General features: G+C 53.6%; 1 protein-coding gene across 1 annotated transcript in view; it reads left to right on the top strand.

Annotated features, from left to right (window-relative positions):
- The window catches only part of NAT10 (N-acetyltransferase 10), a 40,054-nt gene that overhangs the window by 6,450 nt on the left and 10,135 nt on the right, over nt 1-23,469 (top strand). The window contains exons 4-21 of the mRNA XM_062196320.1: nt 68-239; nt 1,656-1,778; nt 3,196-3,257; nt 3,883-3,997; nt 4,085-4,192; nt 7,191-7,324; nt 8,384-8,477; nt 8,615-8,713; nt 11,656-11,792; nt 16,655-16,779; nt 17,212-17,362; nt 17,619-17,715; nt 18,477-18,593; nt 20,334-20,435; nt 20,526-20,600; nt 21,077-21,193; nt 21,947-22,080; nt 22,552-22,600. Of these exons, the coding sequence (XP_062052304.1) occupies nt 68-239; nt 1,656-1,778; nt 3,196-3,257; nt 3,883-3,997; nt 4,085-4,192; nt 7,191-7,324; nt 8,384-8,477; nt 8,615-8,713; nt 11,656-11,792; nt 16,655-16,779; nt 17,212-17,362; nt 17,619-17,715; nt 18,477-18,593; nt 20,334-20,435; nt 20,526-20,600; nt 21,077-21,193; nt 21,947-22,080; nt 22,552-22,600 (2,011 nt within the window). The remainder of the gene's footprint in view (nt 1-67; nt 240-1,655; nt 1,779-3,195; nt 3,258-3,882; nt 3,998-4,084; nt 4,193-7,190; nt 7,325-8,383; nt 8,478-8,614; nt 8,714-11,655; nt 11,793-16,654; nt 16,780-17,211; nt 17,363-17,618; nt 17,716-18,476; nt 18,594-20,333; nt 20,436-20,525; nt 20,601-21,076; nt 21,194-21,946; nt 22,081-22,551; nt 22,601-23,469) is intronic.

The following is a 23,469-nucleotide window of genomic DNA, read 5'->3' as shown; positions in this document are numbered from 1 at the left end:
CTTAATGGTGCCAAACTGCTAGGCTCTGTTCCCAACTGAAGTAGCTTCTCTGGTTAACCAACTCTAGTCATCGGAAGAAGAGAATGCGACAGCTGCAGAAGAAAATAAAGAACGGAACACTGAACATAAAGCAAGATGACCCCTTTGAGCTCTTCGTAGCAGCCACAAACATTCGCTACTGCTACTACAATGAGACCCACAAGATCCTGGGCAATACGTTCGGCATGTGTGTCCTCCAGGTGCGTGTCCACCCCTCACCCCCCCCCCCCCCCCCCCGAGCCTGTGCCTGCTGTGAGAGGATGGACGGGTGCTTAGTGCTGCCAGATGGATGGAGTGAAATCCCACCCTCTGCATTAGTCCTGAATACCTACAACAGCCAGGGCGGGGCTGGGCTAAAGCAAGGAGCACGGAACTCAGTCTGGGTTTCCCACATGGTGTCAGGGACCCAGGTGCTTGGGCCACCCCCTGCTGACTCCCAGGGTGTGCACTAGCAGGAAGCAGAGTGACCAGGACTCAGTCGAGCACTCCAGTACGGGTTGCAGGCATCCCAAGTGGTGACATAAGCGCTGTGCCAAATGCACACCCCAGCACCAGGTACCGTGAGTGACCCTAGGATCCCATATCCTCTTGTCACTCACTGAAGCCTTCCCTGGCCAGTGTGCAGAGAGACTTGTTTGAGCCAGCTGGGAGCCACCCTGTGCACTCCTGGGTCCTCTCCAGAATGCACAAGTAGCGTAGCCGCCAGGAGTCCACTCCCCCTCTCTAGCCCTGAGAAGCCCTTCACTGTCCGCTCAGAGAACTGCTGGGGATGTTCTCCCCAGTGTGTATTCTGTGATCGGGTATCTTAATAGACTCGCACGGTTTTCTTTGCTCTGGTTCTGGTGGTCTTTGTTTTGTTCTTTGATTCTTTGACAGCTGTGCTCCCCCCCCCCCCCCCCCCAAATCTGAGCACAAATTCCCACCTTTCTGTGTGTGTTTTTATAGTCACATACCACTGGGACCCTGATTTCGAAAATGATAAAGCATATCTTGCAAAATATAAATTACGGAATGAGAAAAATCAAACTAGACAGTGTGATTGTTGTCTGCATTCCAGCGAGTTGGGCACTGCTGGCTTGTGTCTCACCTCAGAGGCCAGGAAGAGCAGTTATTTTGCTCCCCTCTCACCCTAACTGTGGGGAGTTCCTTGGCCTGATCACTGATTAATTGGGGGTGTTCTGCTCTTGGCCACTACTAGGTGCCAGAATGGTGCCTCTCTTAAACGGTAGCGCCCCTATGTGGTACAGTTGAGTTTTGTCAAACTGCTGCAGTCTATGTCATACAGGAAGCTATTTCTCAAGTTCATGAATCAATCAGTGAAGGCTGGAGGACTCATTTCCAAATAGGATTTTATTGGTGGTTATGGAAACATTTTGCCAGAAGAGTATAAACCAGGTATACCTGTACTCGAGGCTAGGTTGCCCTCTGTCTCCAGGTGAGGGCCTGTGTGTGTGTGTGTGTGTGCATGTCCTCGTGTCCTGGTTCGTTAGGGCTGGAGGCCATACGGTCTTGTCTTTGTGATCGGAAGCCCTCTTTGCGTGACCACCTGGCCTTAGTCAAGTCTCCTTGGACTGTCCTTGGCACGATCAGCCCCTTCTAAAGTCTCCTCCTTCCAGGATTTTGAAGCCTTAACTCCAAACTTGCTGGCCAGGACTGTGGAAACTGTGGAAGGCGGCGGGCTGGTGGTCATCCTCCTGCGGACCATGAACTCCCTCAAGCAGTTGTATACGATGACCATGGTAAGCGGCCGAGGTTACACTGTGTGGGTTTGCTTCAGTCTGCCTTCGCTGTAGCCCACTTTCTTTAAAGAATTTCTCATGGGCAGCACCAGTGAGCAAGCTGCACGCCTCTGAGCTAGGAGCTCCTAGCAAACTCAAGAAAAAGTCAGTGCGGATGGCTCTCAGCGCCGGGTGTGCCTCGGAACCTCCGCATTTCACATTGCTTTCAGGCGTTCGTACGCAGTTATGATGCAGCTTTTATGTAGCTCAGTTTTCTGGAGTGGCGTTCTGCCCAGAGCCGTGCCCACGCCTACGCGTGTGTATTGCAAAGCAGGAGGCATGCACAGCTTTCTTGCTGGCCCCCATTCTAGTGGACAAAGGAACAGTCTCACTTGCCCATCTCACTCCTGTTTTGGCCAGAGTTTTGATCCTGGGAGAGGAGGTTTGGCTCCCTCCACAGAAGCCACTTAGGAGTGGGAGTATGTTGTACCTGAATTGGAGCGGCTCTGGAGCAGTGCTGGCACTGTCCCCGGGGGCTCATGAGCTGTGTTTATCTAGTGAAATGGACTTTCCCCAGCTCTTGGGCTCCGCTTCCTGTCATTCCCACCCCTGACGTCACTTGTCACTACTGTCCTGGCTTCCTCGGGCAAGCTCAGCTCACTGTCACCCTGGGGTGTCAGCACGTGCTTCCCCCACCACAGCATGCTTCCCCGCATGTCAAGTCCCTGTTCGGGGTGGCCTTTCCTTGTGCTGCTTAGAATGGGTGGCTGCGCCCAACCCCGGCCTGCCCTGGACAGCCTTCCCAAGTTATCCAGTGATTGGCTTCTGTACCTCGGGTCCCTGCGGGTGTGTTCCCAGCTTCCAGAAGAGTGTGTGGCATCTAGGCAGCGCCCCTGAGGTGCTGTGAGTAAGTGACTCCAGGTCCCATCAGTTGCTTTCCTCCACCTCTTACACGGCTACCTGCTTGTCCTGCAGGCCTCGGCCTGTCACCGAGGAGCGCCTTCCTCTCTCTCCGGATGTGTAGGTCCCCTACAGGGTGCTGTCACCGCACCCTGTATTTTACTTGTAGTCTTTGCCAAAGCTTGTATCTGTTTACTTACGTGTCTGTCTGAGTTCCTGGCCTTCAGGCTGTGGGCCCTGTGAGAACGAAGGGGAGCTATATGCACCAGGTGTGGCCAACATGTCTGGCACGTGTGCACCCTGGGATGCTGGATCAAGCATGGGGAAGTCTGAGGGGAAGTGAGGGGAAGTTCATTGTCGTAAGAAACAGCACGTTTAGCATCTGAGCTCAGTTCCAGCAGATCGCACTTGGCCAGAGCCAGCGCCAAGGGATCGCCATGGGATCGGTGACGTCTCCTTTGGCAGACCGTGGTGTTAGAGTCCTGGGCCTCAGCACTGCGGGGAGACTTCACGAGTGAATGTTGTCTTGCCTCCTTAGGACGTGCACTCCAGGTACAGGACCGAGGCCCATCAGGATGTGGTGGGAAGATTCAACGAGAGGTAGGTCTGTAGCACATCCTGTGGTCCCTTACTGTTGTCAGGAGCCAGGAGCTTCTCCCCGTCTCCCATGCGGGTGCAGGGTGCAGCCGGGTCTCAAACTGGTGCTGCGAAATGCAGGGGGCTCGGTGAGCTTCCTGAAGAGCAGAGCTGGATCGGAAGTGGAGCAGCCGGGTCTCAAACTGGCACCCATATGGGATGCCGGTGCTACAGGCCAGCTTGTTAACCCACTGCACCACAGCGCCGGCCCCTTGTGCTGTATTTCTTCAGGGAGAATTTCTTTTCCCTGTCCTCCTGTGTTCTCTCTCCCTGATGAAAGAAGGCGAATTCCTGTGTGTGTGTGTCCCCATCCCTGTGTGTGTTGGTCAGCCGAGGAGGACAAGGACAGAGCTAGGGGATTGGATGGCAGGCATGTGGAGGGCTCCCCATGGGCTCGAAGGCTGAGTATGGCATGGTGGGTGCCCTATACAGGTGGCTGTCGATCATCTCACTGCTCTGCAGCTGGGGCCTGGCGCTGCGAGACGCAGGGGGCTCGGTGAGCTTCCTGAAGAGCAGCCGCTCTTCTGTGCCCCTGTGTGGGCTCTGCCCACTCTCTCCGAGCCCTCACTGCCCTGGTTTTGTTTCTCAGGTTTATTCTCTCTCTGGCCTCTTGTAAGAAGTGTCTCGTCATCGATGACCAGCTCAACATCCTGCCCATCTCCTCGCACGTGGCCAGCATCGAGGCCCTCCCTCCGCAGGCTCCGGTGAGTCTGGCAGGGTGCAGAGTCCGGGTCTCCTGTGTTGATCCTCCCGTGGCGGTGCTAACCTCCCCTTCCTCTTCTCCCTGGTAGGATGAGCGTCTTGGTCCTTCTGATGTGGAGCTGCAGGAGTTGAAGGAGAGCTTGCAGGACACGCAGCCTGTGGGCGTGCTGGTGGACTGCTGCAAGACCCTGGACCAGGTGAGTGGTGCTGGGCCCCCAGCCCGGCATGCGCAGCTCACAGGTAAGGTAGGACCTACAGAGAGCTGCAGAAGCCAGTCAGCCCCCAGGAGCTCCCCAGGGCTGGGCCTTGGCTCTTGCTTATACTCACGCATGCTCTTCTGTCCTGGCTGGGTTCACAGAGGAGGTTCAGGGATTTCCTCCTCCTCCTTCCCCCCACTATGCCCAATCCCCACAAACAGTTCAGGGGCTGGGCATCCGGCAGGGGAAGATGGATTACATCTGAAGAGGAGTCCCCTCAGTGCTGTTCCCAAGGCAGGGGGGACATGAGTGTACTCTGTCACTTCAGTTAGGTTTGATGATACAAAGGGTTTTTTGCTTGTGTAGAAGTGCAAAGAGAGCTCGGTTGCATGTCTGCATGTGAGGCCTGATGAGGGCCCTGTGGTCTACTGGGTGCAGCTGGCAGGCTGAGTGGGAGCTGCCAGGAAGCGTTTCTGCACCGGCATTGCTGGCAAGGTTGGCTTCTCCGGCCGTGCCTGGGCCGTGCTGGCTGCTGATGGGACACAGCCCGGGGCCTTTGAGCTGTCAGGTGTGTTCAGGGTTCTGGGCTAGCCTGAGCCAGATGAGCAGCACAGGCCCCTAAGCACTGGGCTCTGCCTTCCTGGTGGGCAAGAGCTGCGGTGACCCCACCCACCCAGGCTGAATCCTGACAGGCTGGCTTCCCTGTTCATTCTGGAAACATCAGCACCAGCTGCATAGCTCTGGGCAGCCCAGACTGCGGGCTGTGGACTGCTCTGGACCATTTCCTGGTATGCTCTTTATTACCAGAGAGAAGGAGTGAGAGGCAGGATGGGCGAACAATGTACGAAAGGCCCATGGCCAAACAAAAAGGGAAGAAAATGAGTTAGTACGCAGAGCACACATTAAAGCAATAAAAGGTGGCGTTGCCACTTGGGAGTCCGCTCGGCAGAGCCAGCTGTTATTAGCAGTTAATTCTGTATCTGAGTGCTAAGTTTTCCTGACTGCAAAGAAGTCACAGCGCGCAGCCCGGAAGGGCTCCTCTGCTAGGCGTTCGGTGAGTCCAGCTTTTTTGCGATCGTAAATAAAGCTCTTAGGACTTTCTTAGTTACATCCGTGGGCACTGTACGAGGGGGCTTCAAAAAAGTGTGTGGAAAATGCTCGTTTTGCTTTGGTTCCATTTTCCCACGAGTCTTTGGAAGCCATCTTTTATCCTGGGTAGGTGTCCAGAAGAGGAATTACCAGGGCTGAGGCTGGGTGTGGGTGCAGCCCCAGCAGCGGATGCAAGTGCTTTCGCTCTGGGCGCTGTGAACCTGTGAGTCTTCACCCATGTGATGTGCGTGTTTTAGATTGGGCTGCTCTAATTAGGAAAGAGGCAGGTATCTTCTGCATCGATTATCCGTCAGCTGTTTTGAGTTTAGTTTTTGTGTCTGTTTTTCGGTGACCCGCCCTGCTCATGTCCTCTGCCCACTTTTCTACTGGATTTTTGTTTGTGTGTGTTGGCTTTCCATTTTGGAAATGATTGCAGAATGCATTGTTAGTCCAGGTCCGATGCCCTTCAGTTACATCAGTGGCTTCTTCCCGCTGTGTGAACAGTTTACTACTTCCTTGCTCTAAAAAGGGGCAGAGTTCAGGATTCAGGCAGACCAGGTTGACACGAGGGGGACCTGGCTCTGCTTTGGGTGTTTCCTCCTATAGAGACCCTGGCTTCCCTCGGGCCCACCCTTGCATCTGCCTGGGCCTGTGTCTCTTCAGCATCTCCTTCGCATTGAAGAAGTTTCATGAGGACGAGCCGTGTTGCCCCATCTGACCCTCCCAGGACAGGTGCCAGCCAGGGAGCCACAGTTGGCCTGAGTCCTGTTTTGGCTCCTCTCATTCGGGGCCATGGCATCAGGCTTTCCCTTCCAGGTGCCAGGCATTCCTCTAGGCCCTCTAGGGGCTTGGCGGTAACTAAGACGGTGCACCTGCTGCACGGAACGTGCCTTCTCGTTGGGCGACAGAGCAAATAAAGGAAGCTTAGCCAATCACGGGTGAAGTTGAAGGTGCTGTGTGTGATGGAAGGTCCGTAAAAGCAAAGAGGGACAGGGTGTAGGGGACGCGGGGGAGTGGGGGTGCTGTCTTTCTAGATCCAGCAGTTGGGGATGGCCTGGTTTGAAGGTGGTATTTGAGCAAGGACTAGAAGGAGCTAAGGAAATGAGCCAGGTTGCTTTCTGCGAATGAGTGCATCAGGCAGAGGGATCAGCAAGTGCGCGGACCTTAGGCAGCAGCGTGGCTCGGGCGCTCCAGGACTCACGAGGAGGCCTGAGGGAGAGGGAGAGCTGGAGGAGGCCACTGAGGCTGTGCGGGCCCCTGGATGAGCCGTGGCGTGTGCACCGTGAGACGACGGGGGTTTCTGCTTAGTTACTTCTCAGTGCAGCTGCTGGGGGCTCCGGGTCCTTGGACTGCTGTGCTGGGTTGAGATGGCAGTGGAATGAAGGTGGCAGCGTGAGGGCCGGGGGAGGCTGCTGGAGTCCTGGAGGCCAGTGAGGGTGGAGGCCTTGAGCCGAGGGCTCGAGGGCGTGATGATGAATGGTGGGGTTTGTGTCTGTCTTGCTGGTGATCGATCAGCTTCTGGCCTAAACACTTGGACAGGTAACTGAGCTGAGGAAGACTGCGTGCGGGGAGGTTTGTGGGAACCTTCAGCGTCCAGCTTCAGGTTTAAGATGTCTGTAGTCCCAGGGGAGCTGTGCAGCGAGCCAGTGGGCATAGGCCTGAGGTGTGGGGATGAGGTGTGTGCCGAAGCTGGAAATCCGAGGGCTGGCCACACGTAGTTAGTTCTGAAGCCCTTGGGGCCGAGTCGGGATGGCCGGGGGAGTGGGACGTCCAGGTGCTGAGTGGTGCTTTCTGGACTCGAAGAGCTGCCACTTTGATTTAGCCCTGCCAGCAGCCTGGCTGCACGGCGATGGTGATAAATGGCTGGCATGGGGCTTTGTCAGGGCTCACCCATACATTTTTTCCACAGGCAAAAGCCGTCTTGAAATTCATTGAGGGGATCTCGGAGAAGACCCTGAGGAGCACCGTCGCGCTCACAGCTGCCCGAGGACGGGGGAAGTCTGCAGCCCTGGGCCTGGCTATTGCTGGGGCTGTGGCTTTTGGGTGAGGGAACTCTAGGCAGCTTGCAGGATCAGGGGGCTGGGGGGACCTGTCTCTGACTGGGCTGGCTGTGCTTTCTGTTGGCTTCTGGCTGGAAGCAGCAGCACTGTTTCCCTCCACCCACCCTCGAGGTGCAGGCACACCTGCGTGCACTCGCACACCTTTGGAATCGCAGCTTGGAGTCGAACAGACACACAAGCAAAGATGTGGGGGAAGAAACTTAAACTCTCGGGGAGTGAGAGTGATGTGACCCGCTTTGCTGGCTGAGAAAAGTACGAGCGTGGTTCTACTGGCCTGCTTCCTGGAAGGTCCTACTGGCCTCTGAGGGGCTGCTCCCCAGTCTGATGCTTACCCAGGAGGTGGGATGGTTGGTGCAGCTGCTGTTATGGTCTGTTCTGCTAACAGTGTAGTAGCAGACCTACAACTTACCACCTGCTCCCAAGTGCGTCATCTTCCTGTTGCTTCCTAGAGCACTTTGGGCATCTCCTAGGTGGACAAACATGGGCTCAGGAGTTCCAGAGACTTCTCCAAGATCCCCCAGCCAGTTGGTGCTGGGAGAGCTGGGGCCTGAGCTCAGCTCTTGATTCCTAGCTCTTTGTTTTTCCTGCTGCTCCGTCTGAGCCGCCAGCACCCTCTCCTGCATCAAGGGTCCTGGAGGCTGGCTGTGGCCTTGGCCTGAGTGTGTAGGAGCTCTCCGGCTTCGGCACAGCTCGTGTGAGCAGGAGGCCATCCCCCTGGTAGCAGGGCCCTGGGCTGGGGAGTGCCATGTGGGTTTCTGCATGCGGAGGGGGTGGTGGTGTCTCCCCACAGTGCCTCTCAGCAGTTTGCTTTCAGACATATGGCAGCTAAATGCCTGAACTTGCTACCTACCTGGGAAGGAAAACCTGACTCAGGCCTGGGGAGTCGCTTCATGTTTCTGCCCCAAAAGCATGCTGACCTGTTTCCCTGCTGTCACCTCCAGTTATCACCTGTATGACAAGAGCAAACCAAAATTTTCTCCTCTAAACGACATTGCTTTAAAGAGTCCTCCATTTCTCAGCCGTCCTCCTTTTCGTTCTGTAGGTACTCCAACATTTTTGTTACCTCCCCGAGCCCCGATAACCTCCACACCTTGTTCGAATTTGTATTTAAAGGATTCGACGCTCTGCAGTATCAGGTAGGAAGCTGGGGTAAGGGCTGACTTTGGTTCAGTGCTGAGAAGAAGTCCAGGGGAAGTCTTTAGACTTTGGAATGCTTGCTTTCTTAATACTTGGTTGCTAAAGTTTGTCGTTGGTTTTTCTTTGCGCCCGCCAGGAGCATCTGGATTATGAAATCATTCAGTCTCTCAATCCTGAGTTTAACAAAGCCGTGATCAGAGTGAACGTGTTCCGGGAGCATAGGCAGACCATTCAGGTGAGGCCGGTGGCCGGCGGAGATGTTTCCTTTCGCAGGCATCGTGGGCTCTGTAATTGCGTGTCCCGTCATCGTGTTGCTGTTTATGATAAACCTGTTCAGAATTAGTCTCTTCCAAAGGACAATGAAGCCAGTGTAGCCAGACTGGAAAGTTGTAGTCTTGTCCATTGAACGTGGAATGAGAAAGAGGGCAAGAAGAATTGTTTTGACATCATCAGTCCTAACGTGGCTGAGTTACTGCAGGTTCTGAAATGTCCATCAGTAGCTAGAGTAACCTCACCATTTAAATGAAAAAAGAATTTTGCCACACGTGCTCTGCATCTTTGTGGTGTAGCCAGTGGCCTATTTTCCTTTTAAAACTGTTTTCCCAAAAGCTCTATAAATCTCCAGCACTCTGCAAGCCTGAGTGGCCTGTGCTCGTCCGGAGCTCAATCCTGTGACATCTCTAAGAGCAGCGTCCTGTGACAGCTTACAGGGGGACTGAGATTAATGGGCTCTTACTGGAGTGGGTTCATTGATTGTATGTGGAGTAGGGTGGGGGTGGGAAGTGAGCCAGCTGAACTCTGCAGTTTACGCCCTTCCGAGTGTATGGGTATGCTTGTCAGAGAGGTATGCTTTATCTAAGAGTCCAGGTTGTAACGAGGTTAAGTGTTTATGCTTTTTGCCTTAAGGATCTTGTTTGATTCTTACTGTGTCTCCTAGAATCTCCTCGTGTACATTTCTTCCCACTCGGGCCTGATTCTCTCAGCTGAGAGGAGGAAAGATTGATGACGTTGGTTGGGGCGGGGATGGAGGCAGCTGCGAGGCAGAATGCAGAGAGAGGCCTGTTAAAACTCAAGAAGGTACAGAAGCCGGAGGAGGAAACCAGTTCCTTGAAGTGCCCTAGCGTGGCCCTTCTCGTCCTTGAATTTGTAATCAGATCCGCTCTCTGGTTGCCAGAGTGCTGCTGTCTGTAGCCTGCAGGAGAGGCACACGGGGTGGGAGGGGTGGGGGGGGTGACTTGACTGAGCCCCTGCCTCTTGCTGGAGATGGAGAAGGCAACGATGAGAGGTGGCCTGGCGCCTCCTAGGGGCTGCTCTCTGCTGCTCTGATGACGTGCTGGATTACCTTTCCCCGAAGAATGCACTGGGGCCTGGTTGGGTGTGTGTGGTGCTGCTCGGGGTGGGCCGGGTCGCTACCTCTGTGGCCTGTGTCCTCTGGCGATGTGGTTGGAAAAGGTGGCTCATGGCGAAGTACTTCAGCTGCCCCGGGAAGTGCAGGGTAGCTGCGTGACACTCGGGTGCCCAGCGCTCACATTTGACAAACACTGGCGTTTTGCTGCTTGCCGCCTATGTGAAAGTCGTTTCTATTTTTGTCTTAGGTAAGCTTTGCAGATAGAGTGGAAGTCCCTCCTATACCTCTGCTCATGCCGTGTGTCCCTCCCTGTTGGTAACTTGATTCTGGGTTGAGGCCGTGTTTCCTTGTAGTTGCTGTGTTTGTGTTTTCTGTTACATAGTACGCGTCTGTAAAGGGTAACACACTGTTCTTGTCCTCCTTCCGCTCACCTGGTTATGCTCAGCGTTTGTTTTTGAGACGTGTTCAGGAGTGGGCATTGGGCTTCACAGTTAAGATGGGCACATCTCATCGAAGTACCTGGGTTTGACACCTGGCCCTGGCTCTTGATTCCACATTCCTGCCATGTGACCCTAGGAGGCAATAGGTGACGACTCCAGTTGCTGGGTCCCTGGCACCTCCGTGGAAGACCTGGATTGAGTTCCCAGCTCGTGGCTTCCGTCCTGGCTGTTGTGGGCATTTGTTGAGTGAACCAGCAGATAGGAGTCGCTCATTTTGTTTCTCAAATAACACTAAGAAGTTTTTATTAAATGTGTCCAGGTTGAAGCTTGTGGATCTGGTTGATTCCTTCTTAAACACTGTATTAGTACACTACAGTTTATTTTTTTATTTCCAGAAGCAGAATGGTTGGGTTTTGGTATATATATAGGTTTTCAGACTTCTGGGATTTTGCTAAATTCTCCTTTAAAGTATTCATAGTGGTTTCCCTTCATACGGGCATTTTTCATAGTTTCTGTTTGGCCAAGTCTCTCCAGCACTGTTGTACAGCTGTGTTGGTTTTGCCTGTCTAAGTGAAACGGTGTCTCCTAGTCTTCAGTGGTCCACTGATGACTGGGGAGGTGGAGTCATCTTTGTTTATGCTAATTGTCTAGTCCTTCCCATGAAATACCTCCTCATGGCCTTTTTTAAAACACTTTTTTTTTTGTTTTTAAAGATTTTTTATTTATTTCAGAGGTAGAGTTTCAGACAGTGAGAGGGAGAGACAGAAAGTTCTTCCATCCGTTGGTGCAATCTTCAAATAGCCGCAATGGCCAGAGCTGCGCCAATCGGAAGCCAGGAGCCATGTGCTTCTTCCCGGTCTCCTGGATAGAACCGGCTCCTATATGGGATACCAGTGCCCCAGGCGGAGGATTAACCAAGTGAGCCACGGTGCCAGCCCCTTTTAAACCACTTTTAAAATTTTTTTAAAAGACTTATTTGAAAGGCAGAGAAAGAGATATCTTTCATCCCCTGTTTCACTCCCCAAATGGTCACGATGTCCGGGGCTGAGCCGAATCAAAGCCAGGAGCCTGGAACTCCTTCTGGGTCTCCTATGTGGATGCAGGGACTCAAGCACTTGGGCCTTCTTCCTCTGTGTTCCCAGACACATTTGCAGGGAGCTGGATCAGAAGCGGAGCAGCCAGGACATGAACTCGTGCCTATATGGGAAGCTAGCATTGCAGGCAGCTGCTTAACTCACTATGCCACAACGCTGGCCCCAAGGCCCGTTCCGTTCTTGCTTTGCTATGAGAACATGGAAAGAAGGAGCAGCCCCGGTGATGAGTCGCTGGTAAAGCATAGATGGGGCGTTAGCTGGCCAGGCTGATAACCTACATTTTCCCTCTCCACAGTATATACATCCTGCAGATGCTGTGAAACTGGGCCAGGCTGAGCTTGTGGTGATTGACGAAGCTGCCGCCATCCCCCTCCCCCTAGTCAAGAGCCTGCTTGGCCCCTACCTTGTCTTCATGGCGTCTACCATCAACGGGTAAGGCACTATGGGTGGCAGTCCTACTCCCGTTGTTAAGTTTTTACAGATTAGGTGGTACATAGTAACGTGGCCTGGGCCTGTGAAACTTAAGTCTGACTCCTTGGGGTGCTTCGTCCTTCCCTGGTCCTGTGCAGACTGGAGCTGGCCTCTTGATGTGCTGTAGCCTGCCTCTGGTCTGATGTTAAATGGGCAGCCTGACACTGAGGAATTTCAGAGCCTAGTGTTTCCTGACTACAGGCATGGTCCCTTTTTTTAAGTTATTTGAGGGATAGAGTTACAGACTGTGAGAGGGAGAGACAGAAAAGTCTTCCATCTGCAACCACGGGTTCACGCCTCAAATGACCACAACAGCTGGAGCTGGGACGATCCAAAGCCAGGAGCCAGGAGTTTCCTTTGGGTTTCCCAAGTGGGTGCAGGGGCCCAAGCACTTGAGCCATTCTCTGCTGCTTTCCCAGGCCATAGCAGAGAGCTGGATCGGAAGAAGAGCAGCAGGGACTTGAACCGGTGCCTGGATGGGATGCCAGCACCGCAGGTGGAGGATTAACCTACTATGCCACAGCACTGGTCCTGTGGTCATGTTTTTAAAAGTTTGTAGTACTTAGTTCATATTTGCTATGGAAAAATTTGAAAAACAGGTAAGCCAAAGAAAAATCACCTTGAGGCAGGCATTTAGCTTGGCAGTTAACATATCCATGTCCAACATCAAGTTTCTGTGTTTGATATCGGACTCCAGTTTTTAAGAGATTTATTTACTTATTATTATTTGAAAAGCAGAGTTACAGTTAGAGAAGGAGAGAAAGAGATCTTCATCTGCTGGTTCACTCCCCAAATGGCCACAACGACTGGGGCTGGGCAAGTCCAAAGCCAGGAGCTTCTTCCAGGTCTCCCATGCAGTTGCAGGGGCCCAAGGACTTGGGCCATCTTCTACTGCTTTCCCAGGCCACAGCAGAGAGCTGGATCAGAAGTGGAGCAGCTGGGACTTGAACCTGTATCCATATGGGATGCCAGCTTCGCTGGAGGAGGCTTAACCCACCACGCACGGCTCTGGCGCTGGACTGCAGTTCTTGTCCCCGGCTTCCTGCTAATGCAGACTGCAGGAGGCAGCGGTGATGGCTCCTGTGCTTGTGTTCCTGTCATCCATGTGGGAGACCTGGATTGCGTTCCCGGCTCCAGGCTTTGGCCTGGGGCAGCTCCTACCTTTATGGGCGTTTGGAGAGTGAACCAGCTGATAGCAGATCAAGGTCTCTGTCACTCTGCCTTTCAAATAAAAATAAAAGATTTAAGTCCACAAAAGAAAAACCATCTTAATCCAAACATGTAGAGAAAGCTTCTGCTAAAATTTTGGTGTACATTTTCCCTGCATTTATTTTACATTTTCATCTGGAAAAAGAACATATCATTTAAATGGTTGTTTTGTTATATACTGTGAAAATTTTCCAGGTCAATAAACATGAATATCTGAAAAAGTTTGTGGGAAATAAAATTATTTTTGGCACAAAAAAATTTGAAAATTCATGTGTAGTTTTCTCATAACCATTTTCCATGAACTGTTTGGAAATTGGTTATATACAGCTTCTCATTAGAAAGATTTCTGTATGGAAATTGCATCTTAGATAATTATATATATTCTTAAATTTATTTGAGAGGTAGAGTTACAGGCCGGCGCCGTGGCTCAACAGGCTAATCCTCCGCCTTGCGGCGCCGGCACACCGGGTTCTAGTCCCGGTCGGGGCACCGATCCTGTCCCGGTTGCCCCTCTTCCAGGCCAGCTCTCTGCTGTGGCCAGGGAGTGCAGTGGAGGATGGCACAAGTGCTTGGGCCCTGCACCCACATGGGAGACCAGGAGAAGCACCTGGCTCCTGCCATCGGAACAGCGCGGTGCGCCGGCCGCAGCGCGCTACCGCGGCAGCCATTGGAGGGTGAACCAACGGCAAAAAGGAAGACCTTTCTCCCTGTCTCTCTCTCACTGTCCACTCTGCCTGTCAAAAAAAAAAAAAAAGAGAGAGGTAGAGTTACAGACAGTGAAAGGGAGAGATAGAAAGGTTTTCTATCCGTTGGTTCACTCCCCAAATGGCCGCAGTGGCTGGAACTGTGCTGATCCGAAGCCAGGAGCAAGGAGCTTCTGGGTCTCCCACGTGGGTGCAGGGGCCCAAGGACTTGGGCCATCCTGTACTGCTTTTTCAGGCCACAGCAGAGAGCTGGATTGGAAGAGGAGCAGCCAGGACTTGAACCAGCGCCCATATGGGATGCTGGCACTGCAGGCGGCAGCTTTACCCACTAGCCATAGCACCGGCTCCAACCAGGAGCTTCTTGTGAGTCTTCCAAGTACTTGAGCCATCTTCCACTGCCTTTCCCAGGCCAACAGCAGGGAGCTGGATCAGCAGTAGAGCAGCCAGGACTCGAACTGGTGCCGAAATGGGATGCTGATGTTACAGGTGGTAGCTTTACCTGCTACATCTCATGGCCAGCCCCGCTGGCATCCCATATTGGAGTGCCAGTTCAAGTCCTGGCTGCCCGGCTTCCTGTCTAGCTACTTGCTGATGTGCCTGGGAAAGCAGAAGATGGTCCAAAGTACTTGGGCTCCTGCCACCCACGTGGGAGACTCAGCTGGAGTTCCTGGCTTCTGGCCTTGGTCTGGCCCAGTCCTGGCTGTTGTTGCCATTTGAGGAGTAGGCCACCAGATGGAAGATCTCTATCTTCCTCGCCCTTTCTTGGTCATCTTGCCTTTCAAATGAATAGGTAAATCTTAAATTAAAAAAAAAAAAATTTTATGTATTTTCATTTTATTGGAAAGGCAGAGATAGATATCTTCTGTCTACTGACTGAGTGCCCAGATGCCTGCAGCAGCAAGGATCAGACTAAAGCCAGGAGCTCAAATCTGGGTGTCTCATCGAGTTGCTAGGGATTCAGGTACTTGAACCGTCATCTGGTGCCTCCCAGGGTGCACATTAGCACGTTAGCAAGAAGCTGGATTGGAAGTGGAGCCAGAACTCAAACCAGGCACTTTGATGTGGGAGGTTGGCCTCCCCACATGGTGTTTTAATCATTGTACCACATGCCTGCCTGCCTGCCTGCCTGGCTCAGTGTTTTAAAAACTGTCTTATTTGAAAGACAGAAGGATGGGGAGGTAAGCCAGATCTCCCATCCATTGGTTCACTCCCCAAACACCTGCGGTGACCAGTGCTGGCCCAGGCTGCAGCTGAAGCTAGGAGCCAGGAACTCGAAATCTCCTGTGGGTGGTGGAGACCCTACTACTTGAACCATTCACCTGCTGCCTCCCAGGGTATGCATTAGCAGGAAACTGGAACAGCTATGCCATTTTACATTCCCATATCAGTGTTTGAAGATTGTTTTTCCACATCCTCTCAAACACTCGTGTGCCTTTTTGATCATGACCTTTCTAGTAAGTGGGAAGTGGTATTTCATGGGCTTCATTTGCATTTATCTAATGAGTAATGAACTTGGGTATCTTTTCACAGATTTATTAGTCATTTTATGTCTTCTTTAGAGGATTATTTAGGTTCTCTGCTCACTTTTCTAACTGGATTATTTATCTTTGTTGAACTGTATTGAGTTCTTTATATGTTCGAGATATACTCCCTTATCAGATACATGATTTACAAAACTTTTATTTTGTTTTCTTCATGTTCTTTAAACCAAAAGGTTTTAATTTAAGCTTTGTTACTTGTGCTTACTCTTGTATTTTTTTTTTTTTTTTTTGACAGGCAGAGTGGATAGTGAGAGAGAGAGACAGAGAGAAAGGTCTTCCTTTTTGCCATTGGTTCACCCTCCAATGGCCACTGTGGCTGGCGCACTGCGGCCGGCGCATCGCGCTGATCCAAAGCCAGGAGCCAGGTGCTTCTCCTGGTCTCCCATGCGGGTGCAGGACCCAAGGACTTGGGCCATCCTCCACTGCACTCCTGGGCCATAGCAGAGAGCTGGCCTGGAAGAGGGTCAACTGGGATAGAATCCGGCACCCCGACTGGGACTAGAACCCGGTGTGCTGGTGCCGCAAGGATTAGCCTGTTAAGCCACGGCACTGGCCTCTTGTATTTTGTTTTTAAAGAAGTAAATAGAATTTTTTGGGAAGAGCTTTGTTATGGGGGGAGGAAAATACTTCAAAATTCCAACTTTGTGGTCATCCTTTAAAAGTAGTGTTTAAGAAGAAGCACTTATTTTTTGTAAAGATTTATGTATTTGAAAGAGTTACAGAGAGAAGTAGACAGAAAGGTCTTCCATCCACTGGTTCACTCCTCAAATGTCTGCAATGGCTAGAGCTGAGCTGATCAGAAACTAGGAGCCAGGAGCTTCTTCTGGGTCTCCTATGTGGGTGCAGGCGTCCAAGGACATGGGTCATCCTCTGCTGCTTTCCTGAGTGCATTAGCAGGGAGCTGGATCAACAGTGGAACAGCTGGGACTCGAACTAGCATCTATATAGGGTGCTGGTGCCACGGGTTGGGGCTTTAATCTGTTGTGCCACAGTGCCGGCCCTAAAGAGGAAATATTTATGCAGTGTCTGCTGAGGGCTTTACGTAATCATCTTTTCAGTCCTGAGAGTTTGATTTCATGTGATAGTCCGAAAGGTGGTAGAAGAATCTGTTTTTGAGGATTGGGGCTACAAGAGCTGCAGGTACTGAGTAGGTGACCCAAGATTGAGTCCAGGCCCCAGGGCTATGAGATGGACGTGTGTGAGTGAGTGTGTGTGTGTGTGTGCGCGCTACACTGAAGGTGGAGCAGCGAGCCTGGCTGTCCCTGGGGAGCAGTGGAAGGTGTCTCGGCAGGCTCCGGGAAGTGGCTCTGTCCCTGTCCCGAGAGTGGACTGGGGGCCTCGTGGCTGATTGCCTTCAACTTCCTCACAGCTATGAAGGCACTGGCCGGTCCCTGTCCCTCAAGCTAATTCAGCAGCTCCGGCAGCAGAGTGCCCAGAGCCAGGTCAGCACCACGGCTGAGAACAAGACCACGACGACGGCCAGGCTGGCATCAGGTACCCTGGGAACCCTGCCCCGGGCCCTGCAGCCCACAGCGAGGCCCCTCGGATTCTTGCTGAATGCTTGCTCCCCTGTGACGCCATGGCAGCACCAAACCTTCCCAGCACAAGGCAGAGAAGTTGAGCCCCCAAGAACTGATTCGCTTGCCACTGGATGGCTGTTCAGAGAAGAGATGGGGCCAGCCGTGGGCCTTGGGGTGGTCAGACCTTGAACTGTCCCCGTCTCAGAACAGGTGGCTCTGACACGGAGCTCTTTGGCTCTGGCCAAGTTGAAGGTCCCCCAGAACAGTTGAACCCAGTGTAACTTCTGAGCCGCACGTGTCCGGGCACTGTGTGACGAGGATGGCGTGGCACAGCCTTCTTGCTTTCCTAAGCAGTCCGTGTTTACTGACCGTTTCTTGTTGTGTGTGTGTGGTTGATGGGGAGCAGCGCGCACCTTGCATGAGGTGTCCCTGCAGGAGTCCATCCGGTACGCCCCCGGGGACGCGGTGGAGAAGTGGCTCAACGACCTGCTGTGCCTCGACTGCCTCAACATCACACGCATCATCTCGGGCTGCCCCTTGCCCGAGGCCTGTGAGCTGTATCCTCCTCTGGGTTGCGCTGGGAACGGCCGAGGGTGCTGAGGTTCAAACGAAAAGGGCTTCCACCCTTGGTTCCACAGGACGTCGCGTGAGGCACAGGGGAAAGTCGAGCAGTTGTCCCCCTAACGCCATGTTTCTGCTCAGTACCCTGGGTTCCTCCTCCCAGGCCGAGCAAAGCCCTTGTCCTCCTGGGGTGGCCCACGTGGGGCGCACTGGTTTGTTGCATATGGTGTAGTTGCTTAACTCCAGACGCAGCTACTACGTCAACAGAGATACCCTCTTCTGCTACCACAAGGCCTCCGAGGTTTTCCTTCAGCGGCTCATGGCTCTCTACGTGGCTTCCCACTACAAGGTAAGTGCAGCTAGCCCTCTGCGGAGTTACAGCACTTGGCTGCCCTCTTTTTCTCTGCTTCTCCCATGCTTTATGACCAGTGGCTCCGGTGACCGTGCTGCCGCCATGGACTTACGTGCCCTGATGCCGGCAGGATCCGGTGATGCAGCTAGAGGGGTTGTGGTTGCTGCGGTGGGCGGACCTGGAGGGCTCACAGCTGTGCTGGTGGAATGTGGCGTCTGGCAGGTAGCTGCAGCCGGGGCAGCCTGCGAAGGCAGACAGCCTCGCCTCTTAAGACCCGCTGTCGATCTGCCTGCGAGATTCCCGGGCCTTGGTGCCGTCACTGTCATAGGCTGGTGGTGCTGTCGCTCGGAGGCCAGCTGTGAGCCATCTCTAAGGAGAGTGAGACTGAGGCCTTAGATGGCCCAAGACCCTTACAGACTACAGGGCCAGTTGGAAAGGATGCTTTCTGAGGATGTAGGCGGCGTTTTTGTGAACGGCCTTTAGCGGAAAGTTCCAGGAGCCGGGGTTGGAAGGGGTGACGGCTTCTCCGGAAGTAGCAGCCTCTTACCTGGGAATGTTCACCTCCACCACACAAGGGTGGTTCTGTGTAGCCGTGCACCTGGGCAGCAGCAAGTGTCTGAACCCCAGTGCTGCCTGAGCCCTCGTGGGGCACCTCAGGCTTCACTAGATCCCAGCCCTGCCTCAGCTGTGGGGAAGGCAGGGCCCCGTCACCCTGTGATTGCAAACCCAGCCTCGCTGACCTGTGTTGTACCCTACAGAACTCTCCCAATGACCTCCAGATGCTTTCGGATGCACCTGCTCACCATCTCTTCTGCCTCCTGCCTCCTGTGCCCCCCACCCAGAATGCCCTTCCCGAAGTGCTTGCTGTCATCCAGGTACGGGAGCAGAGGCGGCCGCGGGACCCTGACTGGGGAAGCACCTGGGCGTCAATGTGAGAGGGGATGCTTTCAAGTCCTAGGCGGGAGCCGCGTGGCCGGGTCTGTGGAGGTGGGGCAGTCAGGGTGCAGTAGAGGAAGCTACTACCACTGGAAACCAGAGTCCACTATTCACGGTGGGGAAAAGCCAGAGCTGGCCACCAGTATCATAGCTCCTTCTCTGAGCAGAACTTGTTTGTTTCCCCTGCTTTATTACACAAGCAACACCTGGCACTTGTAAAATTAAAGCCTGCAGATTAGAGGGAAAAGTGTTTTTAACATCTGGCCTGTATGTATGTGTGTCATTTTCTTTTTCATAAAATTATAGTCACAGTATTTAATCGTCTTTAAAATTTTTTTAAATTTTATTTGAAAAGCAGAGACAATGAGACAGACACAGATTGCCATCTGCTTTATTTTTAAATTAATTAATTTTTTTGACAGGCAGAGTGGACAGTGAGAGAGACAGAGAGAAAGGTCTCCCTTTTGCTGTTGGTTCACCCTCCAATGGCCGCCGCGGCCGGCGTGCTGCGGCCGGCGCACCGTGCTGTTCCGAAGGCAGGAGCCAGGTGCTTATCCTGGTCTCCCGTGGGGTGCAGGGCCCAAGCACTTGGGCCATCCTCCACTGCCTTCCCGGGCCATAGCAGAGAGCTGGCCTGGAAGAGGGGCAACCGGGACAGAATCCGGCGCCCCAACCGGGACTAGAACCCGGTGTGCCGGCACCGCTAGGCGGAGGATTAGCCTGTTGAGCCACGGCACCAGCGCCATCTGTTTTTATTCCCCAAATACATGCTTCAGCTATGACTGGACCAGGCCAAAGCAAGAACGCAGGTCAGTTACATGGGTGGCAGGAGTCCAACTACTTGAGCCATCACCTGTTGCCTCTTGGGGCATGCACTGGCAGCCAGCCAGGCCGGCGCTGTGGTGTGGCAGGTAAAGCTGCCACCTGCAGTGCCGGCATCTTGTATAGGTGCTGGTTTGAGTCCCAGCTGCTGCTCTTCCAATCCAGCTCTATGCTATGGCCTGGGAAAGCAGTGGAAGATGGCCCAAGTCCTTGGGCCCTTGCACCCACATAGGAGACCTGGATGAGGCTCCTGGCTCCTGGCTTTGGATCAGCGCAGCTCCATCTGGGGAGTGAACCAGCAGATGGAAGACTTCTCTTTCTTGGCCTCTACCTCTCCCTTTCAACTAAATAAATATTAAAAAAAAAAAAAAAAAAGGATCTGGGACTTCAACTGAGACACTTCTATATGGGATGTAACCATCCCAAGCCGTCCCAAGTAATCCGCTTTTTAAAGGCAGTGCGTAAAATAGTCATGAGCTATGTAATTTTTCAAAGCTGTGTAGTATTTCTTACGTGCGTGTACCCAAACCCGTGGGTAACCATTCTTGTATTAGACGGGTGAGTTTCTTGAATTTGCACTATTGTGTGCAAAGCCATGTGAGCACCCCATGTCTACACATGCATGTGCACCACTTGCATGGGACTGTCTTCTGAGGTTTATCTTCTATGGGCCAGGCAGGGGTTAGTGTTCAGCCTTGTTACGAAAACAGCCGTGAAGCGTCTGTTAGAAGTGATTCAGTTGGTGTCAGGGTTACAGCTGAGGGTGGAAATAGCCGACCTAGTTGGAAACACTGCAAGTGCTGGTGTTTTATGAGTGGACTCCAGATGTGGAGCGTGGTGGGCCTGCTTCCCCACAGGTGTGCCTTGAGGGGGAGATCTCTCGCCAGTCCATCTTGAACAGCCTGTCTCGAGGCAAGAAGGCCTCGGGGGACCTGATTCCGTGGACAGTGTCTGAGCAGGTGATGGGCTTTCCCCGGCCCATGTGTGGTTGAAGCTGGTGGTAGGGGAGACCTGGGCGTGGCTGAGCTACTGGCTTGTGTCTCGCACAGTTTCAGGATCCGGACTTTGGTGGCCTTTCCGGTGGTCGGGTCGTTCGCATCGCTGTTCACCCGGATTATCAAGGGGTAACGTGTCCTCCCGCCTCGAATCTGCATGCTGCCAGCTGCGGTTGTGTGGCTCTCTAGGGCAGGTGTGCTGGTCCAGAAGCAAGTAGAGTTGCAGGCTGTTCTGTTGGTCAGGTTCAGGGAGGGAGGGTGGCCAGGCTGATGGTGGGCGCTCCATCTTCCTGTGATCACCTTCTGTCACCCGGAAGGAAACGGTCCCCCTCTGGGATTTGGTGTGGGGACTGGAAAGCACAGCCAGCCGCCATCCCCACGGTGGCACACGGGCTGTTCTCCATGGGCTAGGCCAGGTCGGGAGCATGGCCACACCACTTCCGGTCTCCAGAGCCTCCACCAGCCTCGTGGAGGGGTTTCTGTGGCCCTGGCTGCCAAGTGCAGTGTGAGCTGGAGGAAGGCTCTCCTGCTCGGGGCGGGGAGTGCATGTGGCTCAGGCAGACTGAGAACGTCTCGCACCCGTGCCCGTTTGTGGGTGCTTACAGATGGGCTACGGCAGCCGTGCGCTGCAGCTGCTGCAGCTGTACTACGAAGGCAGGTTCCCTTGTCTGGAGGAAAAGGTCCTGGAGACGTCCCAGGAGATTCACACCGTGAACAGCGAGGTGAGCATCTTCGGGTGGGATGGCGGTGCTGGTTCCGGGCGTTCGGGAGCAGCAGGGAGGACTGTGCAGAGGTCCGGACTCCGCTCTGGTTCTGTGGCAGCTGCAGCTCTCTCCAGGCCAGTGCTTCTGTTGAGGTCCTCAGAGCAGCATCGCCTGGCCATTTGCCAGTTCTCAGCCCCACCCCAAACCTACAGAATGAGAAACCCTAGGGATCTGGCTTAATGAGCTCCCCAGGGGGCCCTACTGCAGTTGAAGTCTGAGAACCCTTGCTGTGCAGCCCCCTCTTCAGGACCACCCCCAGATGGTGGGACGGTCTATCTTTCGTTGATAGTGATTAAGGCTCCCAGCACGGACAGCTTTCACACAGGTTCACGGATTTTCACAGGATGACGGGGGAAGGGCTTTCATTTGGTTTCAGGCCCAGAGTTTGTCACTTGCCAAAGTCCCGGAGCAGTGGGTGACAGAGCCGGGAGCCCATGCTGGACCTTCCGAACACTACCCCTGTCCCTTCGGCATTGCTGGTCCCTCTGGCCATTTCTCTGCATATTGGGCTCAGAGTTTGGGCGTTTGGTTTCCTGGGGAATGATCATAGGCTCACTGGGGACCCCACGTTTTGAAAGCTCCAGGAGCAGACTCAGCAATGTCCCTGTCTTTGTGTTGAGTCCCAAGCCTGCTGTGGCCGGGGTGCTGCACAGTGCCACTGACCGGCGTCCCTCTGCTGAGTGGACAGTGTTCTCCCCTCCATCTCCCCAGGCTGTCAGCTTGTTGGAAGAGGTTGTCACTCCTCGGAAAGACCTGCCGCCTCTACTCCTCAAGCTGAACGAGAGGCCTGCTGAGCGCCTGGACTACCTGGGTGTTTCCTATGGCCTGACCCCCCGGCTCCTCAAGTAAGTGTGCCTGCCTTGGCTCCCTGGCACTGCTCCTCGGCGCTGAGAAAGGAGTGAGCTGCATATCCACTGCGAGCCAGCGTCGGCCTTGGTTGTCTGGGGGCTCTCCTTGCCTGGCTTCACCGCTCAGCTACTCCCCAGAGGGCACGTGGTGCTAGATTCCCTTCCCCTCTCTCTTTCTTTGAAGATTTATTTACCTGAAAGGCACAGTTAGAGATCTTCTATCCACTGGTTTGTTTCCCAAATGGCCAGGAGCCTCTTCCGGATCTCCCACCTGGGTGTAGGGCCCCAAGAACCTGGGCCATCCTCCGCTGCTTTTCCAGGCACGTTAGCAGGGAGCTGTATAGGAAGCAGAGCAGCCAAGACTCCAACCGGCTCCCAATAAGGGATGCTGACATCCCGGGTCGTGGCTTTACCTGCTATGTCGCTGCACTGGCCCCAAGGTGATACATTCTCATTGTCTCTTTGCAGGTTCTGGAAACGGGCTGGGTTCGTTCCTGTTTACCTGAGACAGACCCCGGTGAGTGAGGCATCAGGTGGAGTGTTTAGCTCTGTGGTTACCGCTAGCGATGGGCCTGGCCTTGCCTGGAGCCCTGGTGCCTTGCAGCCACTGTGCTCTGAGGCTCTGAAGGTTACTATGATGGCCACCAAGATGGCCATTGTCCCTGAAAGGCCTGCAGTCACACTTTATTCAGTGTTATATGAGGCGGGGCTGGCTTGGTGTTTGGTAAGAAAGTGGCAGAGGTGTACATGGACGTGGTCATTTGATTCTGGAATGTGTCATCTGGGCTCCTTGAATTTGTTTAAAAAGCAAAGGGGAGAATGGGGGCGCTGCCGAGAGTTCTGAGGGAGGTGAGAGTTCATGACTGCTGGTTCATTTAAATTGAGGAAACCAGGCGGTGAACAAGTAGGACAAGCTGTGAAGCTGGTATTCTGGTGGTAGAGGGAACACAGGAAAACCTCAGTGTTCTGTGCTTCTGTGCTGTGCTGAGAACCAGCCACTGAGGTCACAGGACTGCCCAGGGAGCCCTTTAAGTTGGAGCCAGGCCCGGTGCGCAGGAGTTTGGGGTTAAAGGAAGAGGCAGGGGCTGGAGTCGCCAGCGTACTCAGCAGAGTCTGCTCCAGTGGGACTGGGTGTTCTGTTCCCTGTGTCCCCCTGCACCTGAGTGGCACCTGATACACGGCACACGCTCGGTAACTTTGGACGCAGTGAGTGGAGATGCATTTGAAGCTGTTGAAAGCAGAAGAGGTTGAGTCCTTGGACTCGACCATCACAACAGGACTGAGGACTGACAGCTGAGGGACTGAGAAAGAGCAGCGTTGATGTGAGGGGGAGAAGGGAGCGATGTCCACGAGGGGGTTCAGAAGTGTCTCAGGGAGAGGAGACAG

The sequence above is a fragment of the Lepus europaeus genome, chromosome 7 (assembly GCF_033115175.1).
Source record: "Lepus europaeus isolate LE1 chromosome 7, mLepTim1.pri, whole genome shotgun sequence".
In the NCBI taxonomy this organism is placed as follows: Eukaryota; Metazoa; Chordata; class Mammalia; order Lagomorpha; family Leporidae; genus Lepus; species Lepus europaeus.
Note: the sequence above shows the minus strand (reverse complement) of the source record. Positions and strands in the feature narration are given on the sequence as shown.